The sequence below is a fragment of the Argentina anserina genome, chromosome 5 (assembly GCF_933775445.1).
Source record: "Argentina anserina chromosome 5, drPotAnse1.1, whole genome shotgun sequence".
NCBI classification, from domain to species: domain Eukaryota; kingdom Viridiplantae; phylum Streptophyta; class Magnoliopsida; order Rosales; family Rosaceae; genus Argentina; species Argentina anserina.
In genome coordinates, this window is record NC_065876.1 from 26,963,505 (window position 1) to 26,980,670 (window position 17,166).

General features: G+C 37.8%; 3 protein-coding genes across 3 annotated transcripts in view; 1 reads left to right on the forward strand and 2 right to left on the reverse strand.

The window, feature by feature from the left end:
• The window catches only part of LOC126796238 (14-3-3 protein 7-like), a 294,280-nt gene that overhangs the window by 59,434 nt on the left and 217,680 nt on the right, over positions 1–17,166 (forward strand). The gene's annotated exons all lie outside the window — the stretch shown is intronic.
• LOC126796227 (uncharacterized) lies at positions 1,796–4,592 on the reverse strand. Its single transcript, XM_050522994.1, has 2 exons — positions 3,443–4,592; positions 1,796–2,330 (listed from the first exon to the last, which is right to left on the reverse strand). The coding sequence occupies exons 1-2, from the start codon at positions 4,588–4,590 to the stop codon at positions 2,324–2,326; spliced, it is 1,155 nt and encodes a 384-aa protein (XP_050378951.1). The 5' UTR covers positions 4,591–4,592; the 3' UTR covers positions 1,796–2,323.
• On the reverse strand, positions 15,025–16,152 carry LOC126796237 (protein EXORDIUM-like 2). The gene has a single exon (XM_050523007.1). The coding sequence runs from the start codon at positions 16,069–16,071 to the stop codon at positions 15,142–15,144; it is 930 nt and encodes a 309-aa protein (XP_050378964.1). The 5' UTR covers positions 16,072–16,152; the 3' UTR covers positions 15,025–15,141.

A 17,166-nucleotide genomic window follows, 5' to 3' on the forward strand; every position in this document is an offset into this window, starting at 1 on the left:
GTATCTTCTCATCTGTCGCCGGAAATGATAGGGTTTGACAGTGGCGGAGGCGTCGGAAACGATATGAGATGGTTTTATTTTTCACCCAAATAAAAAATCACAACTGAGGTATCCATACTATGGTAAAACAAACTTACTTTGTAGATCAAAATTGCTATAAAAAGATATGAGACAGACTATATTTTATTTTTGATAAACTTCTAATATATAAATAAATTTATGTAAATAACAAAATATAAAAAAAATATTAAATAATTATTTACAACTCCTCCGGTACTTTCACAAATAACTTACAAATTTATATTTTTATACGTGGGTAACTTCCTCCTCCTCTATATTTAATTATGGCATACGTGTAGAGACTAGTATATATTAACAATTTCATTTGGTCAGTGTCCACTAAATTGATCACTAATTCTATCTTATTAGTAAAGTTTTGTCACTGATTTGTTTTAGTGACCAATATTCATCACTAATTCCTTCATATTGGTGACCAATTTCTAATTGGTCACTAAAATTTGGCCACTAATACCCATATTTGTTGTAGTGGCCATGGTTTGCAAACCATTGGAATCACAGTTAGCTTCTTACGGAAAGGGAGCCTATTGAATATTAGACTCAATGCGTCGGGTATTAATTCATCCCTGCGCCGAAAACCACTTGTGATTTCCATCTATCTGCCTTCAGATAACGAGAAACAAAGAAAGGAAAAAAAATTTGAAGAAGGCAGAAGCGGAAGGGAAAAGACTACGAAACGAGACTAGCTACAATTACAAACAAGCATAATCCATGAATCCTCCAAATGAGTAGTTGAAACACCTGACACTCTGACAGTCCCAAATTCCCCAATGCCGACTAAGTTTACTAATTCATCAAAACCATATATAACAGTTGCTAAGAAAATAAAGAACGTTGCTTGTTGCCGTTAAGGTACATTCAAAGTAGACCATTCTGTTTACAAATTCAAGTTCCTTAAGATATCAAGCTCTTTAATCCTTTTTGGTTACGTACATATTAACCCATCAATGGTGGAATCAGAACCTCAGTGATCAAATCTCCTTGTCCGTAAGCCTTAAGCCGCTTGAAACGTGAGTTTATAGCATGGTGCAGTGTAATTAGGGTTAATGAAATTTCCTTTATAAATAACGGAATCATAGTTATTGGTTTTGTTCCTAAATTATACACATCCGTTGATAGGGTCACCTGGGTTTCGTACTGATGAGAAAGCAAACACAGAGAGTAAAGAGATAAAGAGAGTTCAAAGCATATTCATTTTCTACCCTGCCCTCTGGGCTGCAAGTACAATATAAGACTGCAAGTACAATATAAGACTGCAAGTACAATATAAGAGAGAAGAGTGGTCTGCTACCACAGTAAACAACAAAAGTGCCCTATGTTCTAGGACCAGAGATGACAGTTATGATTGGTCAAGACCATGTCAATACAGCCAAGGATGATGAGAGCTACTAAGCTTAAATATCACATGCTAATGTAAGATAAATAGCAGATTAGAATAAGGATATAGAAGTGGTCCTAACATCCGTATCTCAAAAATTATGAAACCCTAATGGGAAGGCGTGGCCATCGTCCTTGGTCAGGCACGAATAGGTCACTCACAATAGTTCTATGTGGGCACGCATAAATCCTTTACATATTGGTTACTATCTCAGGTTTGCCATTTTGCAAGCAAAATTTTTAAGTGGAATTGCTCCTACAAACCCCATATGAACATTTGTTTTGCGCAACTGCAGTTCAACATGTAAAGTAAAAGTTTCCTTCATGAACATGTCAGCAGATGAAAATTTGTTGATACTCAAAGATGGAATTTAAATGTTCTATGATAGTAGAAGGAGCAGCACTAAACGGCCAGGACAAACAAATACTTGACGCTTCACAAGAAGAGAAAAATTGACAAAATGAAGTCACAAGGCCCCAGGGGAGTATGGAATTAAAATACATGAATTAGGAAAATGGAAAAAGGAAATTCTAACACCAACTTCTCACTTCATACTTGCTGAGGAAAAGAATCCCCAAGCTCAACCTGAATAGTTATCATGGGCGTATACTCCTCTTTTGAGATCAATTTTCCATTCACCATTTCAGAAACGCATCACTCTTCCATTCAGAGCAAAATTATCTCAAAGCAATATGCACTCACATAACACAGCAAAAGCACATAATCAGTAGCCAGAGCAGCATTTACAAAAGAGCAGAAGTATATTTTTGTTCTAGTACCTCTCTAAACTTCTACTAACTTATAACCCGACAGAAAGCCAACATTACCCTTCCACAAAAGATGTAGTGATAAATCTCATGTCACGATCTACTCCCTGAGAAAAAAAAATTGGAGGAATGATATCAGCTGAAAAGAATATGAAAACACAGATATCCATCCAGCAATAGAGAACACTGAACACTTGACAATTACATTTCTACAATTAAAATTCAGCTCTCAGATCATGATTGACATGTGAGCAATTCAGCTTCTATAAATTCTGTTCAATACTAATTGATCCTGTCTATTATATATGAAAGAAACATACTACTATTTTGTTGGTACTTGACATAAGTAATCGAATGCGACACTATTCCTTTACAACACTATCTTATGTTTAAAGGTAAGCACCTATATCCTATGTTTGAAGGTCAGTGTTCATCACCCTCTAACCTCTCTTAAAGGCAACTCCAACAACTAAGATCTGTTTTTCACGTATATGTACATTGAACTTTTTAGTTTTTACAATAATAGTTATGATAAGAGAGGACACGATGCCAGTTTTGAGACTCAGAAACCTGTCATTGCAACTCCAGGAACACTTGATGCTAGTGCACCAATCAAATGTACAAAATCACAAAGGGAATCCGAAAATGGCTCAATTATAACCATCAATGATACCCTTCTGAAAATGTGTGGTGTGATCATCTATAACCCTGGGTCTCATATTGCTGTATCAGATATTCAAGTTAAACCAAAAAGCTCAGAGAAGAAGCAATATGCTTGCATATTCACATAAAGACAGACAAGAAAAGGGGACACCTCAACCATAAAAAGATGGAGACCATTGACCTAGCACATCCTCTGATCTTACCACCTGCAGAGGCCTAATTGTAATCAAAATATAAACTGATACCGAAAACAGTCTCTATTGGGAACTTTATCTGTACTCTCGCCAAACCCGGAACAAGTTATTATGCCTCCCCCAAACAAAACCAAGCACTTAATATCTAGTGCTGATCGATCTTAGATGAGGTTCCGACATAAACTAGAACAATACAATTGGAACAACATTTCGTCTTAAAACTAGCATACAGAACCAGTCCACCATTTCATTGCTTAATAACTTAATTCTAGAAGTGAAAACAAAAATACACATTTGTATCTATGTTACCCTATATGCTAATTGTTCAGATGGAGCAATGTCGATAAGTGAAAGGATCATACCATTTGATGAGCCAGCCAAACAGGAAATGCTGCATAATCGGCACCTTCTCCAACACCTCAACCTTATACATCTTCAGCATCCCACTATTCACCTTGTTCCAATTCGCCACGCCACTAATATCATCCAACAAGGGCGAATGCTCCGAAAACGGCCCCTTCTTCACCTCCTTCACAAACGCCACCCCGGAGAGATACATATACTCCTTTGAAAAATTCTCCAATATATCATCATTATGAATCGACTTCGGCTTCATGTACTTGTGATCAATCAGCTGCGACGACCCGAAAATAAACGGCAGGAAATGGTAGTCATCAAGGCCCCAAACGCCGTGAGACCCCGCCGGCTCAAGGCAATAGACCAGCTGAAGCTTCCTCATGAGCTCCAGGTACTTGACAAACACTCTAGCCACCACGGCGGGGTAGTCTTCTTCTTTGATGACCTCCATTCTGGCCAGGCAGTAGATCCACGCCGCGAAATGGGTCTCGTGGCCGGTGCCGTAGTCGATCCGGCTAGGGTTTCCGAAGGCGTCGGTGAAGTAAGGGACGATCTCGACCGTGGAAGGCTCGAGATGGGGAGGGAGGAATTCGAGCATTAGGTCAGGGGCGTTTTGGACCAAGCGCTCGTGCCACGCGCGGTACGACACGTTCCCGTACCGCGCGGACTGCAGGGTCGGCGGGATCTCGTCGACCCAGCAGAGGAGGGTGTCGAGGATCGAGACCAGGGTGGAGGTAACGGGGGACACGTGGCAGGGGTCGGAGATTTTCTTGGAGCGGATGGATTGGGAGAGGGCGACGACGAAGCCGAGGAAGTGCTGGCCGGAGGGGGAGTCGTGGAAGCGGCGGATGTCGTCGGGGGATTGGATTTGCTTGGAGGGGGGTTGGAAGTGGAAGGGGGGAGAGATGGGTGGGACGGGTCTGGGTTGTGGGACCGGGGCGAGGATGATGGCCTGTTGGGAGTTGTTGTTTGGGGGGAGGTTGATCGCGGGGGCGCGGATGGGGCGGTAGTTTGGGGGAGGAGAGCAGGACGGAGGAGGGGCGGCGAGGGCGGTGGGGCCGCCGCATTTGCAGCAGGTTGGGGGCGGCATGGTGGAGGAGGGCGGTAGGGTTTCGGGGGATTCGTGGTGGTGGTGGTGCTCTTGGGGTTCCATTGGTGAAGACTAAAGGCGGAGTGGGAAGAGAAGCAAGGAAGAAGGGCGTTTTATAAACCACGGGTCGGGTCAGAGATGGGCCTGAAAAGTAATATTGGGAATCTGATATGCTGGGCGAGAAATCGAGAATGATGCATTGAGTTTAGTTTTTAACACCACAATGGTCCAACGTTGTTCGCCGTCTGTGGGCGTTAGCACAGTGCGCTACAGCTGCGAGGTGAAAAATCTGTTTTTACCGATAAGTCCGGCCTAGCAGAAAACTTGTCCGCCTCAACAGATTCAGGTCAAGCGATTCTACAGTGGTGGAAGGATCGATCCAAATCCAGAAGTTTGAATTTGGATCATAGCGTGAGACCCAGAAGAATCGAGCTCAATCATTGGAGAAAGGACAAGCAGTAGGCTAGCTTCGAGTTCTCCATGGGTTAATCTGCTATTTCCGGCGACTCCACTCATCTCGATCTCTAGTATAAATCCCGTACGTTTCTTCCATTGTCTTGTTAGTTGTTACTGATATAATTTCTAATTCTTATGTTTCCAATTCTTGTATATCTTCAGATTTGATGTGATAAAATTAGAAGCACAAAAAGACATGCAAAATGCACATTTCTGAAAGGTGCTACTCAAATATATTTGTACAGTCTACGATTACTCTCAGTATTAATCCAACCATCTGTTAACAATTTACATTGGAAATGGTTTTTGCTATGTGATATACGATCACTTAAAGTTGAGGGTTCCAATCCTCACTGTTGAATTGTGCATATTTGGATGTCATTATGTCATTATCATGGTTTGTGTTCCCAAATATTGTAATTTTCTATTTACCGCTTCGCAAATGTCACACATAACTGCAGATTGACACTTACAATTGAATCTTGTCCATATGTGATCATGTCTGTAGATGTCATATATGTTATACAGCTTAAAGGCATAAAGCTTAGTACATTGCTCATTCAATATATTACTTTTGTTTATATGTATGCTCATAAGGATCATCATCTAGACCGTTGGAATGAACTGAAACTGTTTAGACCGTATGATTTTGTGAATTGGAATTACATTCGAGCTTGTCTCTCAGCTTCTGGTTTTCCTCATCTTTGGATTGATCGTATTATGAATTGCATTCATACTGTTAATTTTTCCGTTCTTGTTAATGGCGTTCCTACACCTTCTTTTAAACCTCTTAGAGGGCTGAGGCAGGGTGATCCCCTCTCACCCTATTTATTTATCCTTTGTTTGGAATCTCTCATTAGACATCTTAATGAGCTCACTGCTAGTAGCAAGTCTCATGTTGGTATTTCACCTTGCGCTAAATGTGCAAAAGTTTCTAATCTTTTCTTTGCCGATGACTGTCTTTTATTTGGGGTTCTCATACTGGTTTGTTTTAATTATATCACTTAGAACTAAACTTTGTTTCATTTAGTACCTCACTTAGTTGGCTATTGTAATAACATCGTTTAGACAAAACTGATTGAACTAAGCTATGATTATACCTAACTGCCTCTCAGAGTCGGAGAGCTAACATAGAAGTAACAGAATAGTTATGATGATTTTTATCTCATGAACAATTAGCCACTTCTATGTACATAAATAATTATCTCAAACTTGACTTAGAAGTGAGTAACTCATTGAACTAATTGAATGAGACCATGCACAGTCAAATTACCAAAAATGTAACACAGACTTGGTTATATAAGTTATGAGATATATAACTTATGAGTATATAAGTTAAAGAGATCACATCATTATTAACTGGAATGAAAAATGGACCAAATTACATTCACATAATTATTCTTTTTTTTTTCTTTTAGTTTTGAGTTAGAGAGAATATTGAAGATTTTTTAACTGGACTGAAAAATGGCTATATAAGTTTCAATTGGGTTTTTGTTTTTGTTACAGTTTTTTCTGCGTATTATTGGCGGTATTAAGTGGCTGCAGCTGTCTGTTCCCTTTCTGCTGTTCAATTTGGTTCTTCTTCGTCTATATTCTGGTGAGTTTCACTTCTTTTGTATGTCTATTTAAATTTGTTATTCAGTCATTTTTGTCTACCTCATGTTTAAATGTTTGACTGATAAGGGTAATTGTATTCTTTTGGGCAGGTCCCCTTTGTGTTTTGGCCGATTGCAATTTGCACTGTCCCGGTAAGTTGTGTTTTTAGTTGTTAAATTTGGGGAACTTCATTGTTATTATTGGGGTATCTGACTTATTATGTTTTATTGTTTATTTTTATAAAATGTGTGCATGGGTTTGTGTTAGATATGGCTGTGCCGGGAAGGAACCCATCTTTCATTATTTCTCATCTCACTCGAATCTCGGCGCCATTTCTGCCTTGGGCTACTGGTTTTGTAGCTGAGCAAAGACGGGGATCGGTGAAAGATGAGATTTTGGAAGTGATTTTTTGCTGGGCTGGCTTGTGCTGCTTTGGTTTTGGAGGTTGGTTCTGGGGAGCAAGCTCAAATGAGAGGATTTCAGGTAGGGAAAAGTCTGAAGACTTAATTTTTAGTTGATTATCTTTTCAGGCTTTTGATGTATTTATGTGCTTGAAGATTGGGTGCTTTTGAGGTCTGCTATATAATCTAGTTCAATTGGACATATGCGTGTTGGATGCTAGTTTAGCTCTTCAAGTTGTCTGTTCTCCGGTCTGTTCTTATTTTTTATTACAATAATTGTTAGTCTGGGAAATGGCTTGGTGTTTTCAAATAGTTTAGAGCTCTGCTTTTGATGTCAGAATGGTTCAATGCTTGAGGACAATAACATGGTTCAATGTAGTAATTTACTTAAATGGAATTGGAGCTCTAGAAATTTAGCAACTGCATAATGCCATTGTTTAGTGTTCTACGATTTGATGCGACATGGGACATGGGACATAGTCAAAGATATAGATAGTTAAATACTGGTCTTTGATTTAAATTAGTTTTCTAGGCATTAATCTTCAAGTGGTTAAGGACTTAACTGTGGTAATGTTGGTTAATTGACCTGCAGCTCCCAAAAATCTAGCAAAAACACTAGTGCCATTGTGGTTAGGTCCTTCTTATGCTTTTGAATATGACTTGCGTAGATTGTGTATAAATTCAGATTCACTGAAAATTCATGTCAACACTCAACGATGCTCAGTTTGTACTCGATGTAGGTAGTGCTGGTGATGGCTTGGATGATGATCCAGTGGCAAGGTTAAAGTTTTTGTTTATGTGCTTCAAAGCAAATACAATAAGAAGATTCTGCAGAATGACCTGAGATGCCGTAACTATATGTTTGCCGCTGAGATCTACATGCATCGTTTTCTCTTATCTAGCCCTGTCCAAACTCATAATGCTATGATATAAGTGGACGAAACCAAAATCTGGTAAAAGGAATTGAGGAGGTACACAAGAACAGGTGACAACTGAATTTGTTCACCTACTTGTTATGCACTTATGCATGAACTGCAAGCATAATGTGAAATTCATTATTCCGACTTAGGAAACACAGATATTCTTTGACTGGAAGTAATTAAGCATTATCTGAAACATGGTTCTGTTTTAATGAAATTTAGGTTACTGAAGCATTTTATTCTTATATCTCTGGTTGTTCCACCTTTCCCGAGTTGGCTATGATTATTTTGCCTGAATTTTACTCTGATAGTAATAGTTCGTTTCTTGGGCTTCTCGGTTCCCCTATGTTCATAATGTATATTGCTATGTGAGTTGAAAACTTGTTTGACCTTCCATTTGAATTTATTTGGTTGGGAATTTGATAGGTAATATAACTAAAACTAATTATGCATACCTGAAAACACAAAGGAGGGTGTTGAAGTTTTTGTATGCATAATTATTATGTTTAAATAATAAAAAAATGTAGCATTGATCTGCTGGCCATGCAGATCAATGCATGCCTAAACTAATCTGCAAACTTGTCAAGATCTGCATGGCAAGTTTGCAAATTTCTGTTCCTGTGTATTCTTTATGATCTTGACAAGATTAAAGTTATGAAACAGTAGTTTCACGTTGGCAGTCTTCAAATATAGGGATTAACTTGTCAAAGTTTGTTTCTGTTGTCGATTAAATCTCAACCTGTAAAAGTTCATGTGACAGGCAAAAGCTTCTTACCTCAGGGAAGAAACCTTCGACACCTTCCCAACAAAGCTCAATTGAAAGACCCTAGTGCTTAACTGGTGATTTTCTTCCTCTGTGTAGACTTTTATTAGTATCAAGTGAAGATATAGTTGTTTTGAGAACTGTCTCATCTTCTGAATTCTGCATAGGTTGGTCCAAAGGCTGTTAATGAAGGTTTCAGATGCGATGGTGTTTGGTATCTCGACCATGTAGATGTCCCTTGGGATGAAACATATGATGCTGATCAACTTGAAGGAATACATGATTCTTCCAAGCAAAAGCTTGTCCCTTGGAGGAGAGGTATGCATATGGGGTAACTGGTGATTCATCCAATGTTCAACAAACAATATGGCCTCAAGCTGCTGCAGCTGCAGGTATAACATATGTAGTAAAAACTAGATAATCACTACAACATATGTTTAAGTTGTTAACTAGAACCCAAGCTGCACTTTCCGTGAAAATGGGTATGTGGTATTGGTAGACAGTACTCTAGCTGCATTTGTTTGTCAATTCTTATGTGCTTGTATATTTCTGTTACATGTGCATTTTCTTGCTTTTCACATCTCGGTACCAGTTGTTGAGTTGTTTGAAGGTGACCTTTATACTTCCTGTAGCATGGTTAATGCCATGTTGGCACTCTACTTGTTACTTGTTACTCTTCAATACTGCATTAGGATCCTGGGAAATATTATACAGTTGTTGAATTCTTATCCCCGTCCCATCTTTTAAGGTACGATCTACTCATTTCTCACAAAGAACCTGGACAACTCATTACCCTGGAGCAAGGAAAACTTTACAAGAAGCCATGGGTGAAGTATCACATTTCAGGCTCTAAGAAATTTCAGCAACTACCTCTAGCATTACGCTATGCTTACATTTATCAAGATGTCATGACCACTGATATTGTAGGTGGCCTATAAATCCTCCTCCCCCTGTGAGCTTGTAATTATATGTGTTGTACTTGTGTAGGTAGTGATTGTTTGACATAAACAGAAATGTGAGGTTTTGTTATTTCCCTTTCCATGATTTAAATTAATAATTCATATATCATACCCCTGAATATTTCCAAGAGTTGATTATTCACAAGTTTCAGTCCCAGTATTGGACAAGTTGGAGAATTTTTATGGTGGTGATGGCATGCTCTGAGGTGTCTGGACTGCTGGCAGGGGGTGGTCTGGTTTTAAGAAGACGTGAGAGAAGAGCAATCAAAGGTGTTTATCATCAAGAGATCCAAAACAAAAAATCATCTTGATCTATTATCGACAAGAAATATGAAAAGAGCAATCAAAGGTTGTGTTTTTAGTTTTTATAAATTTAAGGCCAATGATATAGACAAACCCAGATTGTGTCTAGCTGTTGAAGTTTTTGTATTTATATACTACCGTAGTACCACATGATAATGTTTAGTGGTCATTTTTATTTGTTATATTTCGACACATGGATTTATTACACCAAAATTATAATTAAGCATCTTTTTATTATTTGTGAAATGACATTCATGAGTATTAATGATTTTGGGTTTAGAGTTTAGAGTTTTAGGGTTTCCGGCATTAGAGTTTATGGTGTAGGGTTTTAGAAAAAAAAACTCAAAATAGTATTTGACAAAATAGTTGAAATATAATTATTTAATTAAATTTTGCATGTCAAATTGTGATTGGAGTAGTAGACCACTAGGTCACGTGGTACTGCAGTAATACTGAAAATTTTCTTCTGTGAGGGTAAACATGGTAGTTGAAGTGGCTAAAATACTCATATTGTTGATATTTACTATAGATTAAGGATGAGTCCTTGCTAATAAAAAGTGCGGCTCGAGTCGAGCTGATAGGAAAAGACAATTGTACCCCCAATATTTATCTTTATCACAACAATGTTAGCCTTGGTTTATAGTAAATATCAGCAGGCTACGTTTTTTTTTTCACTTTCGCCCTCGAGCCGAGCCGACAATCCAAAGACAATTGTACCCCCTCTATTAATCTTTATCACATCCATGTCAATGTTGGTATATAGTAAATAATAGCAAACATCAGATTTTTTTTTCTCCTTCGCCCTCTGCCTTTCCTTCAAAACCCTCGTTGGATCGCGACCTTTGTCCAGGACATTGATAGATCGTTGATTAAAACGTCTATAATAAATCCTGTAAAACATCATTGTTAGTATAGAATAAGCAGGGATCATTCAGTCCGGGGAATTGAAGGGAACTCTAAACTTTTAGTGTTAACAAATAATAGGGGGTTTGAGATTGATTATTAACTACTAAAATAAAACCTAAATTATTATTTACATGATCGACTTCTCTTTGACAAACTTAAACCAAATTTACCATTACACCACATAATTACAAGTTCGAAACTATCATGCATTCTAATTCGACCAATTACATACTTTTTAGACACCAATACAATTAGAGCCTTAGAGGATCATCTAATCGTGCAAGATTTCAATTAACATTTAGATTGACTTAGGGCCTAATCTAAATTTGCATGCAATCGAATTCAATAACACTTAGAGTAGAAATCAAATAAGATTACATTTAAGCACCAAATCTTTGTTGGAGATATGTTTCATGTATGGCGTCACCCACCATGATTTCACATGCAAATTTCCAAAATTTTTACCACTTTTAATCAAAACAAATCGAACCTACTTAGGGCATGATTCGATTTGTGTCAATATGGTTGATGAATCTAGCACTCAAACACAATCTTAGAGAATGCATCCAAGCACTAAATTCATATGCACATATCTGAAAATTATCTAAAAGTATGAGAAAGATGATTAGAACACAACAATAGAAATACAAACTCATTAATTATAGAAAACCATCAATTCGGCAAAGATCCAAAAATCCAATAAAACAATCTGAAAATTTCGATTTTTAATACAAAACAATAATCCCACACAAACATCATACTACAATCTTTATAGACAAAGTATTGTAAAAAAAAAAACAAACAAACCCGTAGAGATGAGTTGCGAGAATCACACGCTGTAGGAACCTTGGAGGTGTGTCTTCAATGGTGATTTCGGTGGAGATGGAATTTGTATATAGGGGAGAATGGCTTGTTTTGGTGAAGGATGTTTGAGGTAATATTTTGGTAGAGTTTTGGCTCTTGAATGCAAAGGAGAAGTGATGATATTTGAGAGGTGAAGCCATGTATATATAGAGGAAAGATAGAGGGTTTGAAATTGCTTCTTTCTTCCTATAATAATGTCATGCTTTAATCCCTTAAATCATGGAAATTTTTAATCCCTAAAACATGCCATGCTTTAATCCCTAAAACATGTCATGTTTTAATCCTTAAAACATGTCATGTTTTATGTCTTTAATGATCATCTTTTATTTAATTGTTGCATAACTTGGCTCCATCTTTTTTTCTTTAATTATCTCTTCAATCCAATTTGAAAATAAGAAAATAAAATCATAAGTAAGAGATAATTAGTTTCAAAACCTAACAAGGATTTCTAGTCAAACTAGGACTCTAAACCAATTATGCGTTTTAACTCATGTAAGCACAAAAATGCATCTAATACCGCTCACGACTCTTACTACGACTCAATGACTCAATAGTACAACAATAAGAACTAAGCAAAATACAAATTGAGGTAAAAACATGTTAAGAACGTCGCACAAAATGCTCCTATCAGCCATTGTGTCGCCGCCCATTTGATAACTTAGTATCCGAGAATCAACGAATTCAACTCACCTTCTAGTTCTAATAGGCCATGAACTATATCAGAATCATTCTCAACGAGTCCATGTGAAACCCCGGTAAGGTTCTTTGCTTCACAATACTAAGTGTGCTTTAAAGTTATTAAAGACACTTGGAATCATATCAACGATTTAATGAATTACCGACACATTTCTAAGTTAAAGAGTTCTCAATTTACGAACGGGACGGAAATCGGAACTATCTAGTTTATGTCGCCAAGTTAAATTTAAGTTTTACTAAATTACCTAAAGGTAAAAGTAAACCGTTAAAATCACTTTATAAAACCTTAAAAGGTTAAAAGTCAGCAGTGAAAGTAATTTGGATAAAATTGTAAAATAGTAAAGATAAATAGTGAAATGGTAACTTTCTGTCAGGGGCATAAGAGTAATTTCACGTAGTCAATAAAACAGTAAAAAGATAACTTTACTGCGGTAAAAACTCTATTTTTCACCTTAACTACTCCGATCACAAATCCGGCGCTCCCAATTCCAACTCTGATCAATACAGAAACAACAAGCAATACAATTCCAAGCATCCTAACAATCCAAAACTCCAAATCGATTAAACATAGGTAAGAAGAATGACTTTCTACCTCCAATGAACTCAAAGTCGTAAACTTTAAGGCTGCAGGAGCGTAATGGCTTCACCTTGAAAGAGAAGAACCGAGATGGTGGTTCGGTGGCATCAATGGCAGAAAGAGGAACAAAGAAATTAAGCCCCAATCTATGAAATTGAATAGAGAATCAAGATGAGTTTAAAGGGTCAAAGCTTGGCTTACCCGAAGGAAAGTGTCAGAGGCTTGCCGGAGCTCTAATTTCTGGTTGAATTCCATGGAAGCTCAAGCTGTTGCGTTTTTGTTTGAAGCTTAAATTGAGTTGAAGCCATGAACAAGGGGCATCACCAGATAAAGAATGAAGTGGAGAACACGATGGTGAGATTGCATGTTGTTGGATTGCCAAGACGGCGAAGTTGTGAGGCGGAGAAAAACATGGAGCGGTGTCGTTCGGTGAAGGAGAGAGAACATAGAGTTCTTCTCTCTGTGTTGTCGAACAGAGAAGGAGAAATAATGAAGAAAGAGGGCTATTAGGCCTAAAATAAGCATGAATTTTTGGGCTGAAATAAGTGAGCTCCAATTTGGGCAAATTGAAGAATATAAATAGGCTTTCTCTTAAGCCTCGAAGCGAAAAGTCCAAATCAAATAATAGGAATTTAGCCAAGAGTTACGATTGATCGATGTTAATCTGACGACCAAAATGAAGCGTAAAAACAAATTTAAAACATTTTGAAAACACATAAAATAATTTATAAAATTAGAAAAATATTTTAAAATGTCAAAAACATTGATGGCGACGTATAGTTTAATATCGACGTATTAAATTACGTTATTCGAAAAATATCGATTCGTTAGTCATAATGTGTCAGTTAATCGAGATTAAAAATCTCGGGTATTACATTTAGCAGCTGATAAAAGGAAAAATTTTATGAGAATTTAGTTATAGAACTTGAGCTGAAATGCTTTTGTTCTTGTTCCTATTTATTAAGTTAATCTCTGGAGTTATTTGCTTTTGATAATTTACCTTTTTCTTTTATTTGTTTATTTAAAGATCTCACTTACTCATTGCCTCTTAAATATTGATGCTTAGCGTCATTTCAAAGCTTGAAGCCAATTATGTCTTTGATTCATTTCAGTTTTGTTTCAGCAACAATAGCCTTTATCCATTAATTCTTCTTGCCTTCTATTGTTCTGCCGATCACCTTTCATTTCATATTACATGCTAATTTGGAGTTCATAGTTATGTTGATTGTTTATCGTACCTACTGAGCTTGATTTCCTATATCTTCATTGTTATTTTCAGGCAAGAAGTCCATGAGTGGTATTGGTTTCGATGTTGGTGAGTTATCTTGAGTTGCGAATTTCTGGAATCTTGTCTTTTTGAAATTCAATGTTTGATTGAGCTTTTCTTTGATTGCTATATAGACCGAAGTAGATGGTCATCTCTTCCAAGAATTGTACTTCTAATATTTTTGTTGTGTACATGTTGTATATATATATGAAGTATGAACCTGGAGAATTAGTACGTAATGTGGTGGAGTTGTTTTCAAAAAAAAGTTGTAATTCTTTGTTTATAAATGAAAGTTAGTATTCAATTGATCTTCCATTTTACTTATTTTGAGATTTTCTTTTGGAACTTTACTAAAAGTTTGACTAGCGTTAAAGACATGGTTGCGAGGTCAAGTCACTTATTTGTTATTTTTCCTTCTTAAAAATTATTATTAAGAGTTTAGTACTTATTTTGAATCAATCCACCACATTAGTTATAACTCGTGTCTGAGTTGTGACAAACTCAATGTAAACTCTCCAATGTTTATTATCTTATAAATTTAACGAAATATAAATTTAGCACGTTAGCCTCGAGTCGAAAATAGTAAAAATTATTATTGTTACGAGATTATTAATTAATTGAATATTAATTTAATGAGATTTTACTGTAATTTTGTTTTTACAGTAGTTGAGAGGTCAGAGGTCTTTATAATGTTTAATCCCAAAGATTGAATATATATCACATTTGCGCTAAAAAAATCCATTGCGCCACAGATCCAAGTAATAGAAGACGCTGTTAGGGGAATATATCAGAAGTTCAGAACGTAAACATATATTTCATTATTCACACACTTTACAAGATGAAATGGGACAATACATATAATGTGCATCTTATACAAATAATCCACTCGCGCGACCAGGCCACTACTCAGACTAGCGTTTTACACGTGGACGTCTTTGGGTCCCACATCGCCGGAAGCAGATACTTTCGGCCCCTTACTCCCACCGCATTGTAACTCGCTCCCGTCGTTTGGTCCAAAACCACCTCCCCCGGATAACCCGGGTACGCCCCTTTCCCAAATATACCCGTGCACGCGCTCACCGCCTCCAACCCCGCGCCTGCCGTTCCCTGGAAATACCCGTTATTAAACGGATTCGTCACCGTTCCCGCCAAAACCGTCGCCAAATTGATCACCATTCCGTCTACTCCAACGTCGCCGTTTGGCGAAACTAACGGCGGAGTCTGCGGCCCGTAAATCGGCTGATGAAACGGCCACGCGCACTGACCCGCGCACTGCTTCCCCGGGTTCCCCACCCACGCGTACGCAGACCCGCGCCGGCTCGCCCCGTGCTTCCCGCACCTGCTCATGCAGAACCCCTCCACCGACACGTCAGCGTCCGTCAAAACGACGTTGACCGCCGCCGTATTACCCCCACGCTTCGAACCTCTCGCCGCCAAAACCGGGAGCTTGTCGATCGTCAGTGTTTTCCCGAGAGTATAACTCTCTAGTAGGACTTGATTCCCTACAGCGACGGTACATGGCTTCCCTGTGTACCCAGCAATGGTACGCCACCACGATGCGACCGTGGGCTGTGGAGAGCGGCTGTGGACGGAGCTCAGGGACTGGAGAAAGTCGACGAGAATTGACCGTTGCTTGGGGGAGAATTTACCGTACCATACGAGATTCACGGTGACGTTGCCGCCGAGAAGTGGGCCCTTGTGGTACTTGAGAACCAATGGCTGTTGTTTGACGAGGGCCGTGAGCCTTCGAGTTGTGGCTGCGCTAGGGTTGAGGAAGGTGGTGAGTGAGAGAAGAAGGAAGAAGGCCCGGATGGCAAAACGGTAATTATAACCCATTGAGAAGGGTTATTAGACTGTGCCAGAATTAGGGTTGGGTTTTAGAGGTTTATGCAGACGAAGTGTTTCATAAAATGTCTGAGAGGGAGTGGAAGAATTTATAGAGATGAGAACTAGGGAAGAAGACAGCTGGGTAGATAAAATAGGAGGGAGTAACTGATGGACATGTGTCATGTCTTTGTTAACTGAGCCTTCAGGATTAGAGGAAAATTCACTAACAGTCTACGAACTCATGTGGTAAGGACAGTTTGATCCATGACCTTTAAAAAAGATCAAAGAGATCCCTGAACTCTTATTCTGATATCAATAAGGTACTTATGTTAAAACTTTTGAAATATTCCGTTAAAATATTCTTTTTCTGTTAATTTTGTCATTTTGTTATTTGTTAGTTCGGAATTTATTTATTTGAGTTGATCTAATTGAAGATTAAACCTTTCGAGTTGTTCTGCAATTTTGTTATTGTCTTTTTCTCTATATAGATAATCTAGAAATTCAATCAGGCTAGGTCTTAACGATCAATATCTGCTACTCCAATCTCGTTTTGGAAATGAATATGTTCGTCGTATAGGATATTTAATATTCTACAACCATATTCTATGGAGTATTGACTTTCTTGAATATGTTTTGAATAAAAGCACACTTGCCACTTATCAGTAGCTTTTTCAGCAAAAAGACTGGTAATTTTTAGGTCTGACTTCTTTTTTATTAGATAAAAAGAGCCAATTTTGTGGCATAAGCCTAATCTTCACTTGTTTTTGAGCGAAACAAGCTCTGATACCAGCTAGGGCGAATCTAACCGACGCTCAAAATGTGAAGAGGTTTATGATCTTCTTCAAAAATTTCTTGAAGAACTTCGATATTTTCTTGGGATGCGTAGATTCTACGATGTATTCTGTAGATGATATCTCAATAATTTTTGGTATTTCTTAGAAGGTTCTTTCTATTTCTTATTAGTTTTTTATATTTTTCTTTTTCTTGTTGCAGTTATTTTAAAGACAGTTTAGCAAACGGTAAAAGTCTAAGTCTAGAAGCTATGATAATTGCTATGATGATAAAATAATTGTTTACTTTTGAGTATAGAGGGTAGATTTAAAG